Below are 27,308 nucleotides of genomic sequence, written 5' to 3' on the forward strand. Positions count from 1 at the left end.
CGCTCCGCGGCATGTGGGATCTTCCCGGACCGGGGCACGAACCCGTGTCCCCTGCATCGGCAGGCGGACTCTCAACCACTGTGCCACCAGGGAAGCCCCAGGAGGATGAATCTTGATTTCACTTCATTCAATAAGTTTATTGAACACTCTCAGGCAGTGCACACAGTACTGAGTATACAAAGGTAACTTAGGCCATCCCCCTCCTTGAATAGTCATAGGCAATGGGAAAGATAGAGAGAGAAACCAATAATACAATATAACCGTAGGCATATAGGAATGGGTCTCTACAACTGATCATTTTTTCTGAAACATGCTGATAGGTTGTCATAATTTTTTTAGAAAGAAATATAGCCATTAAGTAGATCCTTACTTATTCACACTTACTTAACGTAAGTGTGAATAAAGTTATTCATCCTGGGGAACTAGGACAACATAACTTTAAAGAACTAGCATTTTACTTCATGTAAAGTTTAATGAGTTTTTTAATGCTTTATTTTTAATTGGACTGTGATGTGAATAAATCAATTGATGTGAATAAATTCAGGAATAGCAAATCAACATCAGAGTCATTATGGGCAGTGTGACATGGTGTTGTGGTTTCCAAAGTGGGGAATCCATAAAGGCAAGCCATGGAAGTGTAGGAAGAAATATGAGCACTTCTGTATTTTTTAAAAAGTCAAATTTGGCCCATAAAATTTTTCTGTTGATTGAATATTTCATAAAGTGAGAATATTTATACAGCGGTATATGTGTAGAATTTATAAATAAACAGATATATACAGGTGGCATGCCCTCAATATTTTTGGATTGAGAGGACGCAGTCACAAAAGTTAGAGACCACTGCTGTAGTGGAAAGAACACTAACCTAGGTGGATGCTAGTCCTACTTCACCTACCAACTTGCTGTATGAACCTGGGCAAGTTACAAAGATATTCCAGGTCTTCCACATCTATAAAATGAGTGTGGTATAAATATCCCTGAGATCTCTTCCAGTTCTGTGATTCTATAAGTAGTTTTGTTCTTGCTATTCCTGTTAAGAATAATTATGAAGTTGTAAGAGCAGAAGGTTATGTTGTTTTTGTTGTTGTTGTTGTTCAGTATTTGAACTTGATGGAGGTGCAAGTCTATTTCTGAGTCCCTGGAACATTTCCAGAAAGAGCTTTCTGTACCTGGGCTACATCCCTTCTCTGTGTTGCTGCTGGTCATAGGTGTGATGATGTCATACACACCATGATATTTCTTTAAATTCTGCTAACTTTAGACATATTAAGAGGACACACCACAATTAGTAGCAGAGTACAGGTAGATGTACCTAGACACAGTTACAGACACATGGGTGCACCCATGCACACGCAAATCAATCCTTACCTATAGCTTAGTTTCCCTGCCTTCATAAATTGAAGTTCAGAAAGATTCAAGATTTAAGACATAAAGAACATTAAATTTAGAGGGTTTTTAAAAAAATTTTTATTTATTTTTGGGTGCGTTGGGTCTTCGTTGCCGCATGTGAGCTTTCTCTAGTTGTTGAGAGCGGGGGCTACTCTTCGTTGCAATGCACGGGCTTCTCAATGCGGTGGCTTCTCTTGTTGTGGATCACGGGCTCCGAGCGCATGGGCTTCAGCGGTTGCAGCACGTGGGCTCAATAGTTGTGGCGTGCCGGCTCTAGAGCACAGGCTCAGTAGTTGTGGCGCACGGGTTTAGTTGCTCTACGGCATGTGGGATCTTCCTGGACCAGGGATTGAACCTGTGTCCCCTGCATTGACAGGCGGATTCTTAACCACTGCACCACCAGGGAAGTCCCGTTAAATATAGTTTTAATAGTTAAAAGACCCACATTGATCCATACATATCAAGTTTAGTGTCTACTCAGAAACTGACTTATAAGACAGAGTATTATTTTCAAAATTTAGATACAACTAAAAGCCCAAGAGATTAGCAAGCCCTTATTTAGCTCTTTGATGTAACTTCAAAGAAATTTAAATTTAAAAAAAGAAATTTAAATTTTACGTATTCTATTGAACTCCTCAAAAACATTATTTGACTTTAAAATTCAATAGAGTAAGATGTTAGACTTCAGTGTTCCTGGGTCATGACAAAATAGACATGGCTTTCCTTCAAATAATTAGTTACACTGATTATTGCATAGTCAGTTCCTTAAAACTTTGTTTCTCTGATTTAGTTTTGTTTGTTAACTTCGATAAATGACTTAGCATTACCAAATAGTCTGTTGGCACAGTATTTTAACATCTAATCCTTCACACACTGTTTTTTTGTTAGGATTCAAAAGCTTGAAGAAACTTTAGAGAGCATAACAAGTGTTTGATATTTTCTAAATACTTTGGATTTTCTAAATAATACTATATAATATATTATTTTCTAAATAATACTATATAATATATAAAATCATAATGCTTTTTTTGAAGCCTTTTGTTCCAAATGAAATATTATGTGAAAACTGATGATAGTACCATGAATTTTTACCATGAAGTTTAACTATTAAAAATCATCTGCTGTGATTTACTTGTGAGAATGGAATAATCACATTCTGGCACATTCTATGTAATAAGTGAATCATTTTAAAGGTTTATCTTAAAGGGAAAATGACAGAAAAAAAGGAATGACAGTACAAGAAAAAGAATGACAAATCACAGCTGTTTTGATATAAATAAACATTGAAAGTATGAGCTCATGAGAATATGACTGCAGATAGTAGAATGAAAGTAAAAAGTAAAACAAGCAAAAACAGAAAAACAGGAGAAAAATTAGAAAATGCAAATGTTCTATAAATAGAAAAAAATGAAAAAAATGAAACAGACTCCTAATTAAACTAATTAATTTAATTAATAAAAATTAAATTTATTTTGTGTAGTAATGGAATTAAAGGAGTGAAGGAAAATACCACTTTAAACTTAGACCTGTATTAGCACAGCCTGTACTTTGTAACCTGCTAGGGGTATAGAATGCAATCATTTTGCTGCTGCCTGGAACAGCCAGCCAGGAACAAATTTCACTAAGCCTTCCAATTGGTAACCAATCCACAAGTTTGAATTCAAGGTTCTAACCTTTGGCGTTAATGCTGATCATAGAATAAGAGCTAGATATTCACCCTGGGGGAGGGGGTAGTTAGTGGGAGAGGAAAAGGTTTGCCATTTCTGTGCTACAACTCCACTCCAGGAATTAAAGACAGTAGCTCACCCTATACTCTCAGGCTACCTTTGCACCCCCTGTACTTCCTAGAAGCCCTGCAGGTCTGTGTTACTTGCTTAGCAGGGGATAGGATTATTTGCATTATTATGTATCCATTTTGTACTCTGTATATGTACTGTCTTCTTTTGATTTAGGTAATCTCTTTGCTTTTGCTAATGCTTTTTAAAGACTGGGAAACAATCAAGGTTTGGACACTTTGGAAGGTTTTGCTGTTTTAACTGGGCAGCTGGCTTTTTCCATGCCACACCACTCACATACTTCACTTTCTCTTCAAATTTTCTCTACACCAGGGACCTTTTTAATATTAACTTTTAATTTTAGAATCAGTTCAAGTCTGTAGAAAACTTACAAGGATAGTACAGAGAGTTCCTATACGGCTTCCTATTGTGACTATCTTTCATTACAATGTAGACGAGAGGCTTTTAGCCTGAGCCCATGGATCGTTCAGAGAGTCCATGAACTTCTGAAATGTATGCCAAATTCTATATATTTGAAAGAAAATGTACTTCATTTCATTCAAGAACTATATAGATTAAGGTTGTCCTTTTAATTTCATCAATTCTTTTCTCTAGGTGCAATCTCTGCTGTCATGTTTTCTACTCTGCTAACACATTTTTTGTTTTATTAGAACAATAACTACCTCCAAGTGTACACTCGCACCAGGGTGCATGGGTGGGTGGATTTTTGTGTGCAACTGCACTAGCAAAGGGTTCTTTATCAAACCTGTAATTTTCCAAGTCACTCGACACTGTGTGTTCACAGAAAGTATATTAACTCTATTGTTTGATGGACCCAGTGTCCTTTCAGACAGAGTCTGTCTACACTACATAAAGGCCTCAGGTTGAACCTAGAGGCCCTGCATCATAACTGCCTGGGCTCCCAATACAGAAAATCTGCTTTTTTATCAATCCCCTGAAAGCATTTGGATACACAATGTATTCAAACCGTTTATGTAGACCACCTAAATTTCCAACATTAACTTAACAGCAAAGGGTATTTGGAACTAATACCAAAGCACTGCCACTTGCCCTCGAAATTTTAAGGGGGAAAAAGCCATGAAATTTGACATAAATGCACTACCATGTGTAAAATAGCTAGCTAGTGGGAACCTGCTGTATAGCACAGGGAGCTCAGCTCAGTGCTCTGTGATGGCCTACTTGGGTGGGATGGGGGGATGGCGGGGGGAGGTCCAAGAGGGAGGGGATGTGTGTATGCATATGGCTGATTCACTTCACTGTGCGGCAGAAACTAACACAACATTGTAAAGCAGTTATACTGCAATTTTTAAAAATTGCTATAGACCTATTTTTCTCTTGTGTCTAGATAGAGTGCATTATGTGAGGTCATTCTCACACTAGCTCTAAAGATAAAAGATGATTATAACATTAGCCGTCTAGGACTCTGTGAAACGTCCCCAAACTTAAAACTTCCTTTTATAAGCATTTTTTAAAATTATAGACTAACATTAGGGTGTTTTTCCTTTTCAGACTTACAGATTCCAGTCTGATGTTAGAAGATTATTCATCCAAGTTGAGCCCCCAAACAAAGAGAGCCAAGAAAAGCCTTCTTTCTGGAGAGAAGGAAGAAAATCTGCCAAGTGACTACATGGTACCCATTTTCTCAGGACGGTATGTACAGATTTTCTCCCTGGATCTGATTATTAGAAAGTGGAGAGTAAATGTTGTCAAGTAGTAATAATAATAGCAGCTGTCATTTATTGAGCACTTACTGGTTGAGAAAGGTCTGTGGAACCTCAGAACCATGCACGGAGGGAGATGTGTTCATTGTAAAAATGTTTGCCGTCACATAGGATGGCTATATGACAAAAGAGGATGATCAGCAACTTATTTCTAATTATGTAACTAGTTGAAATTAGAAGCCGAGTATTGGATGCTTGTGTTTGGACACTATATATAGTCACTATGTTTAGAGTAGAAAGAAAGGTTAAAACTATAAAATATTGGGTGAACTAAAAGAAAAAAATCAGATGATATGTTTAGGTAGATTGGTTGCCAGTGTGGTTTTAATTATTATTCATTATGAAGAAAAAAAAGTCTTAGATAACGTAGACTAAGTAAAAGAATTGCACCATAACTTGAATGCCTGGCTTATGTTTGTTAAATGTAAAATAGATTACTATTTATTTTGAGGTAAAGTTCAAACAAAATAATCACTAAATCACCAGTCTGTGTAATGCCAAATTTCTGTTTATAATATAAACATTTTTTTGCATGATAATATATACAAAGGAATCTTGAAAGGAGACTTGTCCAAGACACCAACTTAAAGTTTAACAGGAACTTTCTGAGGCTTCCCTGTTTATTTTCCTTTGAATGGTGAATTATTCACAGAGCTAAGATGGTTTAGAATGAGGTCGTCTTCTCCGGGCAAGTGCTCTCAGGAAAATCACTAGGCAATAATGCGGGTGCGATTTTGGGTGACCTATTTCTGTTTCCCTCCATTTTTTCTTCCCACTGCTTTCTGATGGTTCCTTTCTGAGTTGTTTTGGAGGCTAATGTCATAATTGCTTTGAACCTACTTAGGAACATAAGGGAATAAACAATATTCTCTTTTTAGCTTTTTATTTTATATCTTTGACTTTTTTTTATATCTGATGTTTTAAAGTGAACTTTCCAGACAAACATGCTTATATTGTTAAGTATGCTTGCCCAGAATCAACCTCTTCACAGGTGGTTTAATGACACTCATGTTCCTTTTAGGAGATGGCTAGGTTAGAGAAGTGAAATATTTTATTTTCTGTTTTTTTCCCACTCTGTTTTTTTTTTTTTTTTTTTTTTTTTTTTTTTTTTTTTGCGGTACGCGGGCCTCTCACTGTTGTGGACTTTCCCGTTGCGGAGCACAGGCTCCGGACGCGCAGGCTCAGCGGCCATGGCCCATGGGCCCAGCCGCTCAGCGGCATGTGGGATCTTCCCGGACCGGGGCACGAACCCGTGTCCCCTGCATTGGCAGGCGGACTCTCAACCACTGCGCCACCAGGGAAGCCCCCCCTACTCTGTTTTTTAAAAAATCATTTAAAAATCATGTCAGCTTAGCATTAACCTACATGGCATGCCTCTCCACCTGTGTGGGCATGAAGTGAAGCTGCTCACTCTCACCATCTTCTCCCTGCCTTTTCCCCACCAAACCGTTTTGTCCCCTCCAGGCCAGTCTCAAGAAATGATAATTTAGGGCTTCCCTGGTGGTGCAGTGGTTGAGAATCCTCCTGCCAATGCAGGGGACACAGGTTCGATCCCTGGTCCAGGAAGATCCCACATGCCGCGGAGCAACTAAATCCCTTGCGCTACAACTACTGAGCCTGTGCTCTAGAGCCTGTGAGCCACAACTACTGAGCCCGTGTGCTGCAACTACTGAAGCCCGCGTGCCTAGAGCCTGTGCTCTGCAACAAGAGAAGCTACCGCAGTGAGAAGCCTGCGCACCACAACAAAGAGTAGCCCCCACTCACGGCAACTAGAGAAAGCCTGCACACAGCAACAAAGACCCAACACAGCCAAAAATAAATAAATTAAATAAATATTTAAAAAAATAAATAAATGATAATTTACAAAATAAACTGTGATAAAAGAAAATGTGAATAAAAATTTTATCTTCTAGGTTTTATTTCCAGCTTGCCTTCATTTTTTATATGGAGCCATCTCCTATATTCTGTTACTATGAAAATAACACTGCATAATGGTATTGACAGTATTAACAATCTAAGAGGATGGGAAAATAATGAACATTTGCTGAGTACCTATTGTTTGCTGGGAATCACTCTAGGTGCATTATATAAACTATCTTGCTAAGTCCTCCATCCAGCCCTGGAGAGATATTAATATGTCAATTTTTGGACAAGGAAATCTAAGCTCAGTGACTTGCTGAAAGTCACATGGCTGGTAGTGGATGAGCTGAGAGTCCCCCTAGGATTGGGAAATGCAATCGTAGTATATTTCTGGAGAATACGGTTTCTTCTGGATGGCACTTGAAAATTCCACTTCTTATAGTCTGATAAGTAGAACTAACTTTATGTCAGCAACAGGTTTTAAATTGAAATCATCAGATATAGGGTATTGGAAAGGTTTTAAATTTATTTTAAATTTGCAGTAGTGTGTTTTTGATGTTAGCATCATATTCTTGCTCTTGTACCCAAATTATAGCAGGGTTACCACTGACATGTACTTATATTTACTTAAAGGCATATGTGCCTACTGTCCTGGGCAAAAAAATATTTTTAAGTGTACTTGAGTTTTCCTGTGAAATAATTATAGTTTTTTTCCCCAAGGTTTACCTTATTTGCAAATGGAAAAGGCAGGGAAACCATGACTCCATTCTGCCCTCTAGAGCTATGTTAGCACATCCACTGTTAAAGGGCATGTGAACTTCACTTAGAGTTGTCTCACCTTGGGGCGGGACTAGCATTGAATATAATCCATTACTATACATATTGAATCATATTACAAGCCTCATTTCAAATCTCTATATTGTATATTAGCCTCTATAGAGAATTCCAAGTAGATTCTCATGACGTTTGTTTTGTATTCACTTATTAATTCATTCACTTCCTATCTCATTCAAAAAAAAAAGTTAGAGGTAATTATTTCAGGACACTAAGCTAAAAATGTTCCATCTTCCTTTTTCTCCCCCTAAATTATAGCAGATAACTTCCTTGGTAGAGACTACTTATTAATATTTGGAGAGATAGAGAGAAGGGAAAAGAAATTAAAATTTACTCACTAAGTTGAGTAAAACGCAAGGTGGGGCTTCCCTGGTGGCGCAGTGGGAGTCCGCCTGCTGATGCGGGGGGCGCGGGTTCGTGCCCCGGTCCGGGAGGATCCCACATGCCGCGGAGCGGCTGGGCCCGTGAGCCATGGCCGCTGAGCCTGCACGTCCGGAGCCTGTGCTCCGCAACGGGAGAGGCCACAGCAGTGAGAGGCCCGCATACCACAAAAAAAAACAAAAACAAACGCAAGGTGGACTAATTTGTCTACCAGATGTTTTAGTAATATTCCATGAGAAATTCCAAACGTGTGCAAATGTTGCGTCCTACTCATCAGCAAACTATATAGATTCTGGTGCCAGGGACTTGTAAACACAATGGCAGTGTTTGCTTGAAGTTTGAAGTAATTTTTCTTATAAGAAAAATAAATGTACAATTCTGCCTTAAGAGGTCTCAGGAGACCCAATTTCAAGAGAATCTTCAATATAATCAACATACTCCTCACTGAAACATGTAATAGGACTGACAACAAAGGTATTGAAGGAGTTTTAAAATAATCCAAATATTTTAAACAACATTACTAAATCACAGCACAAATTCTATCATAAACTACTATATTAGGCACAACACTTTGGGATGTAACCACTCACTTGCCATCATCATCATCAATTATGAGTAAAAACAAGTCACTTTTGTCAGCATCAACACTTCAATTGTGAGTTTGATCATTTCTTTACAACAGGGCTGTGTGTAAGCACATAGTAAGGCTGTCATATTAAATATGTATATACACACACACAACCTTTATTGTCATGGAAAGGAAACCCACTAGGCTTAAGGGTCTCACGTAAATTTACAACTTATTTCTGCGTGCAGCACCTCTGGGCAATGCATTACATCATCTGAGTTATAGAATCCAGATCAATCACATAGTCGAAAATCAGAATCACAGCCACACAACTGTCTGTCATTTTACATTATCATCTTTTCTGGAAGGAAGTCGTAACTTAATCTTTTTTTATAGACTAAATTGTATTTAAACACACTAAGGAAACCAAAGAAATGACGTTGGGCAAGTTATCTAACTTCTCCGTATCTTGTTGCCATATATCTAAAGTAGAGAGGGTACGGTCTACTTCAAAGGGTTGTTGTGGGGAAAAATGAGGCAATGTATGTAAAAAGCACTTGTCAAGGTACCACAGCTGGAATAGGTAGTATTATTGTTGTTATCATTGTTGGTTAAGGTGAAGATCACTACCATGTGTGAAGAGTTAGCTCCTATTTACCAGATCTTTCTATGTCAGGTTTTCTTTGGGCACAGTGTACAGCAACTGAGGTCGGGCGCTTTGAACTTGGTAAAATTGGGCTATCTCATCACTGCCATCCACAATATCCATATTTTGCTGTTATTATATTTTAGCCAAGTGCATGTCAGTGGAATTACAGACACAGAAGAAGAAAGAATTAAAGAAGCTGCTGCTTACATAGCCCAGAGGAATCTCCTTGCTAGAGAGGAAGGAGTCACGGCAGCCAAGCAGTCCACAGTATCCAAACAGTCCACGTCCATGCTTCGCCAGGAGGAAGGTTTTGAGAAGTCAAGGAAAGTTGCAATTCGAGAAAAGGCAGAACACCTGTCACTGAAAAAAACGGTAAAAAATAAAGACAATTTAATATAACTTACAAAAGTAGAAATGCCACCACTATATATAAAGTAGATAACTAGTAAGGACCTACTGTATAGCACAGGGAACTCTGCTCAATACTCTGTAATGGCCTATATGGGAATAGAATCTAAAAAAGAGTGGATATATGTATATGTATAACTGATTCACTTTGCTGTACACCTGAAACTAACACAACATTGTAAATCAACTATACTCCAATAAATATTAATTTTAAAAAGTAGAAATGCATGTAACATTGTGTATATGTGTGTTAATATAGATTAATTAGCTTCAAATGAAGAAATATGTGGTCTTGTGGAGAAACAAAAGAAGGAAAAAGACATCAAAATGTATAGGTCAAAGAAAGACACACTTAATAGTTTTAAATTCTGTGAAATTTTAGGTTCTATAGAAATTAAAGTTCTTGAAGAACCTTAAGAAATCCACCTTAGAGAAGTAAAATACGCTGCTCAGGCTTACAATGTTAAAAATTAAGTGATGTGTCTGTTTTCAAAAGGGGTGAGGGGAATTCGTTTGAAATGAATGCAAAAGTAAGGCTCCAAATGAAAAAAATGATCATTTTGATTTCTACATTACATTTTTGTAGCACATGTTACTTTGATTTCATAATATGTTGATTTTTTTTCAGTTAGAAGAAACTGAGGCATATCATAAAAAGTTGAATGAAGATAATCTTCTCCATGCTCCTGAATTTGTCATTAAACCTCGTTCCCACACTGTTTGGGAGAAAGAAAATGTAAAATTACACTGCTCTGTAGCCGGCTGGCCAGAACCTCGTCTCACATGGTATGCTATCGTTATGAAAATTTCTCATAGAATCGATTACTCAAAGTTAATTTTACCTCTTGTGAAAACATGTGGCATTGTGAATATGCAAGAGTCAGTGAAAGCATCTACAAATTTGAATAGATTTTTTAAATAGTGAAGAAAGAATACATGTATGGAAGGAAAGAAGAGTCTTTCATCCATTACGATTTATTATGACACTTTATAATCCTATTATACAAATGGGTCTTTATTTTGTTTAAAGTGTTAAAATTTAGTCAGCATATTTATTTGGTATCATTTTGTGATGAGAAGCAATACTGCCTTTTTAAAAGTAATTAAGACCCAGAGGGCTCCATCTCTACTCCTCACATGAGCTGAGGTCTTAATGTGTTTTCTAAAGCCAAACAAAAGAGGGGATGGTATGGGAGCTGTTACGACTATGGGGCCTGAAGAAATTTTTGTTCCATAAGAAATAAACTCCTCTTTTTTCCATCCATTATATATCCTATTGCAATTGTCAATGGCTTTGTGATCCCTAAACTCAGAACTCTCCCATCATACGGCATGAATGTCTGCCACAGAGAGCAGAAGTCTGAAGAGGATAGTGAGCCAGTTTTAAAAGGCGTTTTCCGTCTTCTTCTCTGACAGGGGTATTTTGCATGCAGTTCTCTTATCCTTGGGAGTGGCAGTAAATATGCCCTATGTCACAGTATAAACACTTCACAGAATAGCACTGTCACCCAAAGAGTGCCTGTCTCTTCCTCTCTTTTCTGTTATTTCTAATGTTCTTCGGACACCTGGCTAGCGTAATGGAGGTGGCTGACAAGATAAACTGCTAGCTAAGGTTATTCTTAAGGAGCAGGTGGTGAGTTGTGTTTTTTTAAAATTCACCTGTAATATGAATCTACCTGTGGTAATACTGGATTTACTTACAGTTTTTCTTGTATGTAAACTCTTTCCAGGGTTCTTGAGTTTGAAAACCAAAGAATGAAACCAAAGCCAGCTCTATATTTCCAAGGCAAATAATTTATAGTAAACAAAGATGAGAAATGTAGGAACGTATTTCAATGAAAATGAAGTTTAAAAAATCAATTTCCAAGTTTTAAAAGTATAAGAGTATACTATAGTAAGTTAGGAATCAATCCATCTTTGCCCCACCTTTCTCTCTACCTATAGAGTTGCACAAATTGGCCTATCAAAGGGACATTTCCTCTTAAAAAACGGATTATTTCTCACCTCAGAAAAAATCCAAACTTTCCTGTAGAAATACATAAAGAATAACAAATTTTTAGCTCCAAGAAATATTACTTGAGTTTCACTTTGTTATAAAGCAGAAACTAACACACCATTGTAAAGCAATTATACTCCAGTAAAGATGTTTTAAAAAAAAAGAAATATTACTTGATGAGTAAAAAAATTCTCATCTTTCATGAATTAAAATGTACTACCAATAAATGAATAATTGGAGTCCTTAAGTAGATATATTTATTACACAGTGCCCTATCTCTGTTTTCCTGATTTTTAAACATCAGAGTTAAAGATGATTTTCAAAAGAATACAAAGTAATCTCTAGGAGGTAAATATTAATTTCTTAAGCATTTATTTATTCCGTTAAATACACAGCAACTAGAATACAAACATGCCATGTACCACTGATGGTGTTACTAAGCCAGAGTAATGGGGTTCTACAAAGGCAGAGCTCAAATTCTGTTAGAGATTAAACTCCTTACATAGTGCTTTGTGGGCTGAAAAAGGAGTGATTTAAAAACAAACAAAAATAAGCAAATGAGTAAATATGTTGATGTTAAAAAAAATAAAAATAAAAACAAAAAAGATTAAAACGCCACAGAAAAAATATGAGATGACTAAATTGTCAACCCGTAAAATTCCAGTCAAATTGAAAAATAGAAATACTGTCAGTTTTTTTTTTGGCTGCGTTGGGTCTTCGTTGCTGCATGCGGGCTTTTCTCTAGCGGTGGCGAGCAGGGGCTGCTCTTCATTGCAGTGCGCGGCCTTCTCATTGCAGCGGCTTCTCTTGTTGCGGGGCTCGGGTTCTAGGCACGTGGGCTTCAGTAGTTGTGGCACACGCTCTCAGTAGTTGTGGTTCACGGGCTGTAGAGTGCAGGCTCAGTAGTTGTGGCGCACGGGCTTAGTTGCTCCGTGGCATGTGGGATCTTCCCGGACCAGGGCTCGAACCCGTGTCCCCTTCATTGGCAGGCAGATTCTCAACCACTGTGCCACCAGGGAAGCCCATACTGTCAGTTTTTAGTTATCTTCACTAATGGGGATGAGAAGAAGTATGATTGATCCCTCAAATCTTTCACATTTAGCTTTGAAGTATTTATTTCCTTAACGTATGAATTTTATGGCCTAGGGGATCATTTGAATCAAAAACAAAGGCACAGAGACAACATTTGTCTCAGGAACGATTGGGAGGCTGTTTGGGAGGCTGTTCGTTGACTGGAACAAACCTTCTCTAGTTCCCACACCCCCTTTTGTGCTTGGAGAAGTCAAATCCATTCTGTATCAAGAATTCTCCCAGTAGGGATGGATCAGACCATTTCACAGAAAGTCCTGTTGCCTTGCAAGTCAAGTGAGAAGTAAATATGAAAACAAAAGAAGCAGTGGACCACTAAGAAAATAGTTTACCTTATTCAGCAAGCAAGATTTGCCCCTGGATAAAGCTGAAATTTGGACAATCAGCTAGCAGATAACTGAAAGTTGGCTGTGGCGATAAATAAGGTCAGATCCAGGTTTTGTGGGGCATAAGAGTTATACAATTTGAGGGGCACTTTTACAAAAAAGAATATAAAGTTAAGTCATATACATTAGGCACAGAGACTTATGGGGACCCATGCTGATGAGAGACCCTGAAACTTGAGCTTCACTGGTTTCAAGGTAAATCCACCTCTGAGAGTAAACTTCCATGTAGGATTGATTATAGCTTGCTGGGTATGTTGCCTTTTTAAAAATAATCATGAAATGCAGCTCTAATTTACTTTGCAAGCTGCTGGTCCAGAGTATGCAATCTTCAGTGAGCATCCTTCCCCTCAATGAGCAGGGAATCCACGACCTAGCAAGAACCACGGTTGGTGGTGACTAATTTGCTGGCATTTATGCCTCTTTGGTACCCAGCTTCAGCTTCCTGGGCCTGACACTGAGTATAAGTATGAAAGAAATAATTGAGAATGACCTTACTGAATAGAAGAAGGGAAAGTACAGAAATAAGTGTGTGATGCTGCTGCGGGCAGTTGTGATGCCTCCGCTTGAAGCCTTTAGCTTTCAAAGGCATGTGTGCCTGAGGCCTGGCTCGCTCAGACTCCTTTCCAAAGAGGGCTCAGATCCAAGTTTCCACTGGGCACCCTCAGGTCATGGAAGCCTCTGAGGTCTAACAAATGATATCAACACACAGCAGCTGCTCTTTGGCCAACCCCGCGTACTGACTAAATCCGTCTGGATGGAATCTAGAGGGTACACGGGGAGTGCTCACTGACAGGCGCACCCATCATTCATCAGGGCCAGGTGTGGAGACGCTGAGCAGCACTGCCCTATTTCCAGCTCACTTTCCTAGCAGAAGGAAGCCTGTGGGCTTTGCATCCAGTAGAAAAGTTAGTTGTAGATGACGCTGCTGCACCACCACAGTGAAGCAGGCCATCCCGAAGGAGGGCTTGTCCACAGAGAAGGGGAAATCTATATGTGGTGAAAAACCAAAGCTGTTTTACTTAATAGGCTATATTTATATAATAACTTGTTTAATAGGCTATATATTGGTTTAAAAGGGGAGGAAAAACATTTATGTTTGTATCCATATTACTTGCATAAGGAAGCTCTGGAAGGCTATGTAAGAATCCAAGGAGAACAGTCAGCTGTGGGGAGGAGCTGGGCAGAAGACAGACAGGTTTGAGGAAGGAGAATGTTTCCCAGGCGCCCTGATATTTTCTGGTCCTTGAACCATATGCCTGTATTGCCCAGTCAAATTGTAAAAACTATGTGAAATGAGGGAGAAAAGTTCTCTTTAAGAGAAGGAGAGAATTGCATTAATTTTACACTTCTTTTTTTTAAAAAAGAGCCAGATTTAATTGCATTTCGAGCCCAAAGTCTAAATCAATTTTTTCAATGGAAGCCTGGATTGTAATCTGCAGGGAGACTCACACAAACTCCCTGGAGCAATGTGTTAGTGTTAGTGAGGATTAGTATTAGTCTAATGCTCACTCAATACCCACGTTTTCAGATGTGTATGCGGTTACTGGGCTAGATCCTCATGCAAGACACTTAAAAATACATATTTGAAATTCTTCACATTATCCCTGAAGTCATTGTCAAATAGACAAAGATATTTGTCTTTAGGCATGATAAGAGTTCAAAACCTGGGAATAAATAGTACGAGAAATGTATCTTAGGAAGAGCCCAGAGATTTGGAAAAGCCTTAATCTATTTTTGAAAATTATGTGAATTCATAAATTCCATGATAGAATCATGTATTGAATTTGTTTACAAGATTAGAGTTATTCACAATGTATTCAAATTTAGCAATTACTACCATATTATCTTAGGAAAACAGCCTGCATTTAAAATAGCTAAAAATTATTTGGGCTTCCCTGGTGGCACAGTGGTTGAGAATCTGCCTACTAATGCAGGGGACACGGGTTCGAGCCCTGGTCTGGGAGGATCCCACACGCCGCGGAGCAACTAGGCCCGTGCGCCACAACTACTGAGCCTGAGCGTCTGGAGCCTGTGCTCTGCAACAAGAGAGGCCGTGATAGTGAGAGGCCCACGCACCGCGATGAGGAGTGGCCCCCGCTTGCCACAACTAGAGAAAGCCCTCGCATAGAAACGAAGACCCAACACAGCAAAAATAAATGAATAAATAAATAAACTCCTACCCCCAACATCTAAAAATAATAATAATAATAATAATAATAATTTATAATTTCTTCCCAGATATAAGGGTTTGGGATTGTATTTTAAATTTTTCTTATTTATTTAAGTCCAAATTTTATGCTAATGGAATAGCTCTCTCTCAGCTAATTGGTTTTTAAAGTAACAGCTATTTATTCAAAACAGTAAGGTTGCATTCTAAGTAGCAACCACACTTGTAGGTGTATTCAACATGAAAAGATCATTTTGGCAGGCGTTATTTGCTGATAGAGAAAAGTTAGAGTGAAGCCCTTTTGTTTGACCATGCTTTACACTGCCAAAGAGCTTTCACTGTAATCCCTTCTTATCAAAGTCAGCCCAATATCCAAACAGACATTTGTTTGGAGGAATTAAGTGTGTATTTTACACACATACATGAAGAGTATTATTCTAGAAATACTTGTAACAGAAGCTCATTAACTAGTTCATAGACTCTACATGAAAATGATAAGGAAAATGGTGTACATCTAAATGTTCACAGGAATTTCAGAAACCCTCTGACAAATAACCCCAGGGTGTAGATAACTCTCCAAAATTAGCCAATGACTGACCAGTTTGGAATTTCATTTTCCAGAAGTAACAAACTGTGAAGCATATACAGAGCAGGCCTCAAATCCTACTTTTCTCCCCTGACTTGATGGTGAAGACAGCCAATCGCAAATGACTCTGAACCCGAGCGCCTCGCTGGGTGAATTCCTTGGAGAATAGAATTGAATCACTTCCTCACTTAATCCATGTCTGCAGCTTTAAAACAGATGCTTCTTACACTGACATTGGAGTTCCAGTGGAGAGAATGGAAGCTCCTCAAAGTGTGTGTGTGTGTGTGTGTGTGTGTGTGTGTGAGAGAGAGAGAGACAGAGACAGAGACAGAGACAGAGACAGAGAAGCCATGGCTGTTTAGCTGGGGGTCGGGGGATGGGGGGGAAGGCATTGAGGTGCTAAGTCGGATAGGACAGAAGGACAAGGAAGGTGAAGAAACCCTGGGAGCTGCAAATGCTGTTTTAATTCAAAGTTTATAGAAATATGAACAACGTTTTTGATCAGAAGCCAAATCGAGTGTCACTCAGTTGTTTGGTCAAGTAGCACCTGCCACACAGAATTGGGTGTCATATTTCTCTTCTTATATTAGAAGGAAATACTGAAAACACCACAGCAAAGGAGAAAAATGAGCAAGAGGGAGCTTCTGAGTCAAGTGTGAAATGACCTAAACCAATTCAATTAGGAGAACATGCTGATTAACATGTTCTACCCTGACATTCATCAAAGCAAGTAATGTTCCAGATAGGAGCGGCCGCAGATTTCTTTTTACACGCCATCTCTGATCAAACAGTCCTGTCTGCCTGGAGCCCTGTGGGGAGACAGCTAACTGAGGCTGCTTCTGGGCTGTCAGAAACAGCTAGGGATGGCTCCCAAGGGTGGAGCAGAAGGCTGTGCCCCTACACCTGCTACGCAGCTGCGATTCCTAAGCCAGTCCACCCTCCCGTTTCACATCCTAGGGAACCGGGACACAAAGAGCCTCAACACACCTTCTTCACATGCACTTATTTTAAATTATCCATATCGTGAAGGATGGATTTGTCAGAACTCCGTTCCTTCGGCCCCAAATCAGGAAGCACAGTTAAATCTATGGTGTTACCCAATAACTCTGTTCAATCCAGTTTAGCAAACACTGAGTGCCTAATATTTGCCTGTGATGCCTACTTCCTTGAGAGTGGCAATAGAAGTAAGTACGGATCAGACACAATCCCCAGCTTCAATGCACGCATATCTTAGTAGAAGTGACACTTGTCCAACCATAATTTGATAAATGTTATATATTTCCATTTGAACCAAGTAACACCAATGCGGACAGGCAGGAATGATATTGTATGGGATTTCAAGGGAGAAATTATTGAAGAAGTGACATTTGATCAGAGCCTTGAAGGACGAGTTGGGATTTTGCCAGGTGGAGAAGGAGAATGGTACATTTTTTAAAGTATAAAAAATGATGCATTTTAGGGACATAGGGTGCATGTGTGTGTGTGTGTGTGTGCGTGTGTGTATGAGTGTACAAGCTGGGGAGAGGTAGGGACTGGCTGAAGATTATTTCCTTTCTTTCTCTCCCTTTCCACCACTTTCCCTGCTCCCAAACCTCCTTATAACCATGTCCAGAAATCTGAAGAAATAAAATGCAGCTAAATAGAGAACAGTTGGAAAGTGGAAGCATCCCATGTAGTCAGGAGCCAGACTGCCTGGGTTCAAATCCCAGCTCTGCTGTTCTAGCCGTGAGAGCTGGGGCAAGACACTTAACCTCTCCATGCCTGGGTTTCTTCATCTGGAAAATGGTACTACTTTACTATGTTAAAAGTAGTACCATCTTGTGTGGTTGTTGTGAGGATTGCATTTAAAGCACTTGCCTGGCTCACAGTAAACACTCTGTGTCCGTTATGGTTATTAGCGTTATTTGCGATGTCTGCGCAAGTGAAGTGGGGTGTCTGAAAGGGAATCAAATGAAGTCCAGCTCCTCTTTGGGACAGAAAATGGCTTAAGCAGAAAAGCCTGGTCCAGCACCATAGCCACTGGCTACTGAGAACCTGAGGACGTGGTGAAGAAGGTGCCCCTTGCAGGCTCAGGAGACAGTGTCTCGGGGGGCCCCCTCCATGGAGCCCCAGCCTCTCAAGGCTGAGAGGCTTCACCAAGGATGGCCAGTCAGAAAAAGGGAATCTTTCATCTCCTATTTGTCAGTAGTTTTCTTTCATGATTGATATTTTAAGTTCTTCCAAGATGAGAGCTATGCTTGCTCACAAAAGAGTAAAACAAATATAATGAGCTTTCAATGCAATGACAAGGTTTTGAACAACATGCAAGAATGTTAGTGGGAAGAATATTTTGCTTTCATCCTACACAGACAGCCAACAAAAAAACCCACTCAAAGCCTTCCTCTCTGTTGTGTCAACAATAGGCAAGTTTTTCTTTTCTTTTTTTTTAGATCTTCTATTGAAGCATCATATACACATTAAAAAGTGCGTATCACATATAAATGTAGAACTCTGATGAATTTTTGTAGGCTGCATACACCCAAGTAACCAGCACCTAAATCAAGAAACCAAACAATTTCAGCACCCAGGATGCCTCCTTAATTCCCCCTGTCCGGCTCTGGGGGAATCACTCTCCTGACTTCTAGCAGCATTAATTAGTCTTTTCTGGTTTTGTACTTTACATAAAAGCAATCGTTATACTCTTTTGTGCCTGGCTCTTTTCACTCAACACTACACATGCAAGACTCAACCACATTGCTGTGAATGGCCAACTTCTTGAACATAATTGTAGCCGCAGCCGCCAGAGCATCCGCTGCCACAGACACCTCCAGAGGGATCCAGTTGGGGAGGAAGCGGAGGTGTCACCAGCCCTCGCCTGTGCCTGGACACTCAAGGGAGACTACAGGTTATGGGTGCTACATGTGTGCTTTCAGAGCAGCAGTGTGAGGAAGCTTGAAGTGGGATGGCAGGATGGCCTTATCCTTATGACGGTAACTCCAGTGATCCAGAGAAATGGGATCGGAAATTGAATAGTAGACATCGTAAACTTTATAAACATTCAACTACTCCCTCACATGTTGTTGACCACACCAAAATGAGTCTACATGGTGACTTGATCTCTCTCAACGAGAGATCAAGAGATAGACGAAGGTCAAGTGACAGATCACGAGATTCATCTCACGAAAGAACAGAATCTCAGCTCACTCCTTGTATTAGAAATGTTACTTCTCCAACACGACAGCACTATGTTGAACATGAGAAAGATCACATTTCCTCCCGTCCAAGCAGTCCTCATCCTCAAAAAGCATCTCCAAATGGTTCCAGTAGCAGTGCTGGGAACAGCAGCAGAAACAATAGTCAAGTTCAGATGGTAGCTGTAAGACATCTGGGGAAATGGTGTTTATGTATGAAAGTGCAAAAGAAGGAGGTCGAATGTAAGAACGTCAGAACGAGTGACACTAATAGTGGATAACACTAAATTTGTTGTAGACCCATCCATTTTTACTGCTCAGCCATTTACAGTGTTGGGCAGGATGTTTGGATCTGGCAGAGAACATAACTACATGTCCCAACAAGAAGGGAAAGTATGAGGTGGCAGAGGGGATTGGCTCTACTGTGTTTCAAGCTATTCTGGATTACTATAAAACAGGAATAATCCATTGTCCGATGGCATATCTATTCCTGAACTGAGAGAACCATGCGACTCTCTTCGTATCTCTTTTGAATATAGTACTATTAAATGTAGAGATCTCAGTGCCCTAATGCATGAGTTATCAAATGATGATGTCCGTAGACAGTTCGAATTTTACCTGGAAGAAATGATTCTGCCTCTCATGGTAGCTAGTGCCCAGAGTGGGGAACGTGAATGCCACATAGTGGTGCTTACAGACAATGATGTGGTAGATTGGGATGAAGAGTATCCACCACAGATGGGAGAATAATATTCACAAATTATTTATAGCACAGAATTATATAGATTTTTCAAGTACATTGAAAACAGAGTTGTAGCCAAATCAGTTTTGACGGAGAGGGGTCTTAAGAAGATTAGATTGGGAATAAAAGGTTATCCAACCTACAAAGAAAAAAGTAAAAGAAAAGGCCTGGGGGCCGCCCAGAAGTGATTTACAATGATGTCCAAAGACCCTATATTCGAATGTCTTGGGAGAAAGAAGAAGGAAAGAGCCGGTGTGTAGATTTTCAGTGTGTAAAGAATAAATCTATCATCAACCTTGCAGCAGCTGCAGCTGACATTTCCCAGGACCAGCTGGTAGTCATGCACCCAACTCCTCAAGTGGATGAGCTGGATATTCTCCCTATCCATCCCCCTTCTAGCAACAATGACCTCGATCCTGACGCACAGAATCCGATGCTGTGATGGTGATGTTCCTTGAAACCATAGTGTGCTACTCTTCACAATGACGCTGCACTCTCCTCATCCTGCACTACAAGGCCACTCTCTTCATTGTGAGATGCACAGAACAGTGTTTAGGATACTGCAGTGTAGACTTTTTTAAAGATCAAAGGTAGCTGAATGGTTCTTTAAATGAGTACAACTCTAGCATCTTGAGGTTCCAGTTATATAAATGTATTGGTTTACCAGTAGGTTTGTGAAATTGGTTCTTTGTATGGGGGAACAGTCCTTTTTCACACATCTAGATCTGTTCAGAAGTGGCAGAAATTGGCAGCTGGGGTACTTTCAGTCTAGATTGATATTCATCACACCCCAGATAAAATGTAGAATATATTATATAGTTGCACTTTATATATGGTGGTTAAGTGGAACTGTTCAAGCCATTTTAATAATTGTGATGCACAATATAATCTAAATAAGTGCTTCTGTCAAAGTATTCCTTCAGTAAAATGTGTATAGTCTGCTGCCCATGATGAGCAAAAAATGAGTATCACTGGGCTTATTTGAATGATTAGGATGAGATTCAATGGCCATATCTTATCAGTTATCTCCAGTGCTGTTTTCATCCTTTTCAAGTGAGTCACATTCAGGGAGTGTGAACTTCAGGTGGTTTATTATCCAGTCTGCCTTACCCTTAATCTGTTCACAGATATTTATTTACTAATGATTCTTTTCGAGTTATGGGAGAGGAAAATGAAGTGTTTGCTCTTCATTTACTAAATGATTGTAAACTCGTTTTTCATCAAAATAAAATTCCATTGTTTTAATGTTAAAAAAAAGTTTTATAATATTTATAATGCCTTTTATTTGCATTTATTGAACAGACCCCGCTACCGACCTCAGTGCTGTGTTTACAGGTGTTCCTTCAAGAACAACAGTTGTGTGTGTGTTGCTTTTAATCATGAATCTATTTACACCTCAACTTACTTCACCTTGTTTCCATTGTCTCACAGGTATAAAAACCAGGTGCCAATAAACGTCCATGCAAACCCTGGAAAGTATATTATCGAAAGCCGATATGGAATGCACACTCTGGAGATAAACGCGTAAGAGACATCAGGGTCTGTGTGTGTTGCCCAGCAATTGCTTAGGGTGGCAATTTGCGCTCCAGTTAACGACTGTCCCCTTTTCCTCCCAATGCAGCGTGATCAGGATGGGGGGCAGTCCCATACGTTGCTACTTGGAGCACCCCTAAGAACGATAAGCATGACACTCTTACCAAGCCCACGTTACCTCCCAAAGTGATCTTACTTGAATTTAGTCAAAGACGATGAGGAAAAATTCATTTCTATCTATTTATCCTTTTATATACTGGAGAGGTTTTTTTAGACATTAGTAAGAAAATAGGTTACATAAATAGGCATTTATATTCAGTTATCCTTTCAGAGTTCCAAATCTACGCCATCACTATACACTTTTGCCTTTAATCAGTAAAGGCCGATGAAGTTTGGGGTGGGTGACACTGAAAGTAAGCTGGACTTAGAGAAATTGTTCTTTCCTTCAGCTCACCAGGAACTGTGGGAAACTATGTGCCCACCCTGTCAGCCTGTAGATGGACGCAGAGCCTGACATTGGGATGTTTTTAAAGCAAAATTTGAAAGCAGAATCCACATCAAAATTTCCAAGTTTTCAAAGTTTTATCATGTCTCCTAATGCGGTTTTGAAATCCAAGCCTAGTTATGTGGATGAAAAAGTTAAACAAGCTCCCAGCATTTTCGGTTCAAATAAAACCATGACATGCTGAGATGTCAAAGTAAAATTTACGTCATTCTGATCTCAAGAGATTCATAGCCTTCTCAGGTCAGAGCAGTTGATACAGGTGATGCTGGGCTTCAAGCAGAAAGAACCCTGGGACCCTGGGGCTTTCGCCAAGCATTGACCCCTTCCTAAAGTTGCATCCATTCTGCCAGTTGGAGATTCTACCGAGGCGGCAGTGAGCTATGTGGTTGCTTTATAATTAAATAGCTATGGGAAAGGCAACTGTATTGACCCTCCTGGGGTTCTATTGATGTCTGTAGATTTCAACAAGAACTAAGATTTTACAAATGAAACTAAACCCAGAGGAACAATGAAGAACAGGAACACTGGCAGTGATAAGACACAAAACAGCCTTCTTTGAAATCTTAGCCTGTTCATCTCTGTGTGAGACCCTTCTCTCTCTATTCCATTATTAACGACATCCCAATTTCTGCATTATAACTTAGAGGAACTTCCAAATGGCACTTCTTGTGTCGTTCTGTGGGCCTGAACCTTAGCAGAATTGAAAGTTAAATAACTTATTTGTACTTTGAGGCTAGAGCACATTAGACTAACCGGGATCTGTTTTGTGGCTCAGGGAGTCTGTGGGCGTCTATAAGGAGAGGCTGTTTCTTTGTCTTTTCATCACCCCAGACTGAAACCCACCCTGAGGGAGGCCCCAAGGTGCTCGGGGTCTTACCTGCTCCAAAGGTACATGGCTGGACATTTCCTGCTCCTGATACAACTTTAGACCAATTTTTCATCACACTGTTCACACTGTAATTTATATGCTTGACACTTTGTTGACTGTTTTTTTTTTTTTTTGGACATTTTAAATGAACCCAGGCTAGGGTCAAGGTGGACTATAGCTGTTGGTAGATAGATCTGTTGGCCTATATAACACACCACAGGGTGCTGAGTCAGAGAGAGTAGCTTTATAAAGAGTGCCAAAGAGCTATGTGTCAGTCAGTGATTTGCCCTGTGCCTTGTTAGCAAAGAGATCCTTGATGAAACAGCTAGCAATTACATAGGTCCTCCGTATCTGAGGAGGCGGAACCCGCCGATACTGAGGGCCGACTATTTTACACCATTTTACTTTAAGGGGACTTGAGCATCTGCGGATTTTAATATCCATGGGGGTCCTGGAACCAATCCCTCGCGGATGCTGAGGGACGACTGTACCAGGAGTGTCACTGCACTGGGCACTCATTTCCATTCGTTCTTTCAGATGTGATTTTGAAGACACCGCTCAGTACCGGGCCTCGGCGATGAATGTTAAAGGAGAGCTTTCAGCATATGCTTCGGTTGTGGTAAAGAGTAGGTTTGCTGAACTTGTTTTATTCAAAGTGTATTTTTAAAAAATATATTCTCACTGCTAAAAAATAAAGTCAAGGAACAGTTGGCATGCTTTTCTGCTTTCTTTTCTAGGATATAAGGGAGAGTTTGATGAGACTCGCTTCCATGCGGGGGCTTCCACCTTGCCCCTCAGCTGTAAGTTTAAAAGTATATTTGCTGTGTCATCTCTGTACAATACTGCATAATAAGCTGTTCCATAATGCTGAAATAAATACATAGTCTATATTATAATATATGCTAGTATGTGTGTAATACTACCTGTGGTTGGTTTTATTTTTTCAGATTCTTTGGTTACTATATTCTCTTTCTGCATATAATTGCTTTGTTCTGGTTTTATAAATGCCCAGATGTGGCAGGCTAAAAATGGTTTTAAGTCTTAAAAGCATTTAAAATGCTTTTAAGTCTATCTGTGTTTAAATTGAGAAAGATCATTACACAAACCTGTGCAGAGTGATTTACACACACACACACACACACACACACACACACACACACACACAGTCTGGACTATATCAGAGCAGTTTTACTTATTTTTAAATATCCAGTTCAGTATCAACTCCTTGAGAAATCCATGTCTGACCCCACTGCCACCCCAGGCCCCACCCACTCAGGGTTCGGTGCCACTGGTGAAGCTGTGGCACCTTCATAAGAGCATCTATCTCACTGGACACTGTTAACTGTTCTCTCCCACTGGCCCATGAGACACTTGAAGGCAAGGCTGGACCTTTTATCTTTAAACGCCAGCACCTGATGTAGAGTAGTATTTGATGATGAATGAATAAATACATTAATTTATGAAATGCAATTTAATGAGGTCTAAATGTGGTTTAATAACAAATTATTAACAATATTCTGATCCACAGTAATTTGTAAATTTGTGAACTTCAGTCATTTCATCTATATCAGAACTTCTTTTTATGGGAGGCAATAAAAGTAAAATCCTTATTGTTGTTCAAGTAATTGGATGCTTACACTCTTCAGACTGAAAAAGGTAGTCAAGCCCGAACTTCTTATTTTCTAAACATTAAAAAATAATTGGTAGTTTTAAAAATGGTTGATGAAAATACTTTCCCATGGGTCAATTTTTCACCTAACTAATTAGTTTGATGTCTGTAGATGACCTACTCCATCGACTTCATGGAGTGGCTCCTAATTTTAATATTCTAAATTGTAATCATTTGTATCAATCCCATGGGCAAGAGGGGATGATGGGTGAGAGTGAAGGAGGAACACATCCCAAATCATGTCCTTCCCTATCATTTGATTTATATTGAGATAGAATAGCTGGGAAATTTGAAACTATGACTTATCCCCAGCGTCCCCAAGATTGGCCTATTGGTCATTCTACAATCCTCCACACGTATCCTGTTCAGTCCCATTTCTATATCATCATCCATGTTTTTCCCATTCCCCTCTTCTCCACCAAGCCAGAGTCTGAAAGCCCAGCTCAATCTTACCTCTCTAACTTCTTAATCTTTCAGAGCCTCCTCTGGCTCCTGAATTGAGTACAGTTGTTCCCAACATAGAGAACGGAGGGCTCTTATTCATTAATTCAACTAGTATTTATTGAACACCTACCGTGTGCCTGGTACCAGTTTAGGTGGTGGGAATATGCTGCTAAATATCATGGATAAAGCTCCCTGCCCTTGGTTCTGCTCTAGTAGTTAATATGTATTGATCAGTTGTGCCAGACTCTGTACTAGGACTTTTTTTGTTTTTTGAGCTGGGAGACAGCACCGCCAGCTTTACTGGTGATTTGCAGTTTTTTGGTTTTTTTTTTTTTTGGTTGCTCCGTGAGGCATGTGGGATCTTAGTTCCCTGACGAGGGATCGAACCCATGCCCCCTGCAGTGGAAGCTCAGAGTCTTAACCACTGGACCTCCGGGGAAGTCCCCTAGGACATTTTTTATATGCATTGATTCATTTAATGCTTCCAAAGCTTATGAACTGGGTGCCATTTTATCTGTGCTATGCAGATGAGGAAACAATTTAGAGAGATTAAATCATGGGTCAAGACCACGCATAATGGTAGAATAGCGACTTGTAACCTGGTCTTTCTAATTCCAAACCATATTCTAAACCAGGGATTGGCAAACATTTTCTGTAAAGGACTAGATTGTAAATAGTTTAGGCTGTGTGGGTCTGTGTCACAACTATTCCACTCTACCACTGTAACACAAAAGCAGCCATTGGCAATAGATAGATGAATGAGCGTGGCGGTATCCAGATAAAACCTTATTTATGAACACTGAAATTTGAATTTCCTATGCCTTCTCCCATGTCACAAAATATTATCCTTCTTTTGATTTTTTTCAGCCATTAAAAAATTTAAAAACCACTCTTCATGGTACAAAACAGGAGGCAATCCAGAGTTGGCTCACAGATTTGCCAACCCCTGACCAAACCAGGCCCTCCCTATAACCCTTATCTCTACTCCCTGAGGCAGCTTTGGAACCAGCCCTACTTCCCAATAAACAAGATCTGTTCAAGTTGTTTTGCGTTTTGATCTCAGTGGGACATCATATAAAAATGGGGCAGATGGGACACATGCTTCAAAGAGAAGTCATTTCCCTGTTGGTGAGTGGTTGCCTGGGGACACACAAAGTCAAGTCAACCCCATGTATTGGTTGAGAGCACAGGCTCTGGAAACAGCCTGCCAGTGTAAATCCTGGGTCTGCAGGGTGCATATGGGCAGTTATTTTGTCTCCTCGTGCTGCTGTTTTCTCATCAATAACATAGGAATAATAATGGTACTTACCTGATAGGGTTATTATGAAGCTTAATTGAGTTGATAGATATTAAACACTTGGAACAATACTTGGCACAAGGTGAACTCAATAAATGTTAGCTTGCATTTTCAAATTAATTCTAAGAGGTCTTAGGAAGAGAATTGAAATAGGAGAGAAAGGGCCTAAGTTTTAGAGTTGGGAAGTTATACATTTGAATTTCAGTTTCACACATGATGCCTTTGAAACCTTGGCATTAGCTATATATATGTGTGAACTTCTATATCCCCACCTAAAAGAGAGGAAAAACTAGTAACTATGCCATGGAGTTTTTGCAAGGATTAGATGACATGTCAAATGTGAAGTTCCTGGCATGTAGGAAGCCATCAAAAAATAGTCATTATTTTCCCAGGCCCTTTCCTTTGAGAAAAGAGAAAATAAAACCTAGGAGAGTTTATGGTGCAGGTATTTACTCAATCTATAAATAAGATAGTTCTAAGAATGGTATTTTAAACTTTGTTTTCTCCCATTGATATTTCTTGTATTTTTTTAACCCAGATCATCAAAGAAGCTGAAGCCACTTACTAAAAAACTCTATTTTTATGAGAAATCGATATGGCTGTTTGTTCCGAGAGTACAAGCAGTAAAGTTTAAATGAACTCAGAATCTAACACTTTAATGTGCATATATTACAGCTATATTTAAGTCTAAGCTAAATGTAGTGTTCATTTACATTTTATGTAAGGCATTAAACCTGACCTTTTAAATTCTATTAATTATAATAGTAAAAATAAGCATTTAGCTTATCTGACCAATGAAGCAAGAATTTCCATACACAGAATTTCCATTTCAGTATAATGATATATGTGAATATGCTACATACTTCTTTTATAAGACTTAATTTTTGCCCAGATAAGTCACTTGATAGGCTTGTTGTGATTGCTTTCTGCCTGTGCTTATTAAAATGCTTGTGTCTCTTTGATGACAAAAAGTAAATTACTGACGTTTGTTTTTGTTGTGCCCAGTTGCTGTGACCCCTTACGGTTATGCGTCCAAGTTTGAGATCCACTTTGATGACAAGTTTGATGTGTCTTTCGGGAGAGAAGGCGAGACAATGAGTCTAGGCTGCCGTGTAGTTATCACTCCTGAAATTAAACATTTCCAGCCGGAGATCCAGTGGTACCGAAATGGTGAGCCTTACTAATGAATTCTCACTAGGTTCTTATTTGCAGAAGGTCACAGCCCGAGCTTGGCCCCAGAGCTTGAATGT

General features: G+C 39.5%; 1 protein-coding gene and 1 pseudogene across 3 annotated transcripts in view; both read left to right on the forward strand.

The window, feature by feature from the left end:
• Window positions 1-27,308, forward strand: part of MYOM1 (myomesin 1) — a 155,043-nt gene that overhangs the window by 38,221 nt on the left and 89,514 nt on the right. For all 3 annotated transcript variants that reach the window (XM_028480285.2, XM_028480286.2, XM_007126750.4), the window contains 7 exons: window positions 4,695-4,835; window positions 9,342-9,570; window positions 10,235-10,392; window positions 21,174-21,266; window positions 23,186-23,274; window positions 23,386-23,448; window positions 27,064-27,228. In XM_028480285.2, coding sequence (XP_028336086.1) covers window positions 4,695-4,835; window positions 9,342-9,570; window positions 10,235-10,392; window positions 21,174-21,266; window positions 23,186-23,274; window positions 23,386-23,448; window positions 27,064-27,228 — 938 coding nt within the window. The remainder of the gene's footprint in view (window positions 1-4,694; window positions 4,836-9,341; window positions 9,571-10,234; window positions 10,393-21,173; window positions 21,267-23,185; window positions 23,275-23,385; window positions 23,449-27,063; window positions 27,229-27,308) is intronic.
• Window positions 18,614-20,881, forward strand: LOC102992748 (BTB/POZ domain-containing protein 10-like; annotated as a pseudogene).

Source organism: Physeter macrocephalus, chromosome 19 (genome assembly GCF_002837175.3).
Source record: "Physeter macrocephalus isolate SW-GA chromosome 19, ASM283717v5, whole genome shotgun sequence".
NCBI classification, from domain to species: Eukaryota; Metazoa; Chordata; class Mammalia; order Artiodactyla; family Physeteridae; genus Physeter; species Physeter macrocephalus.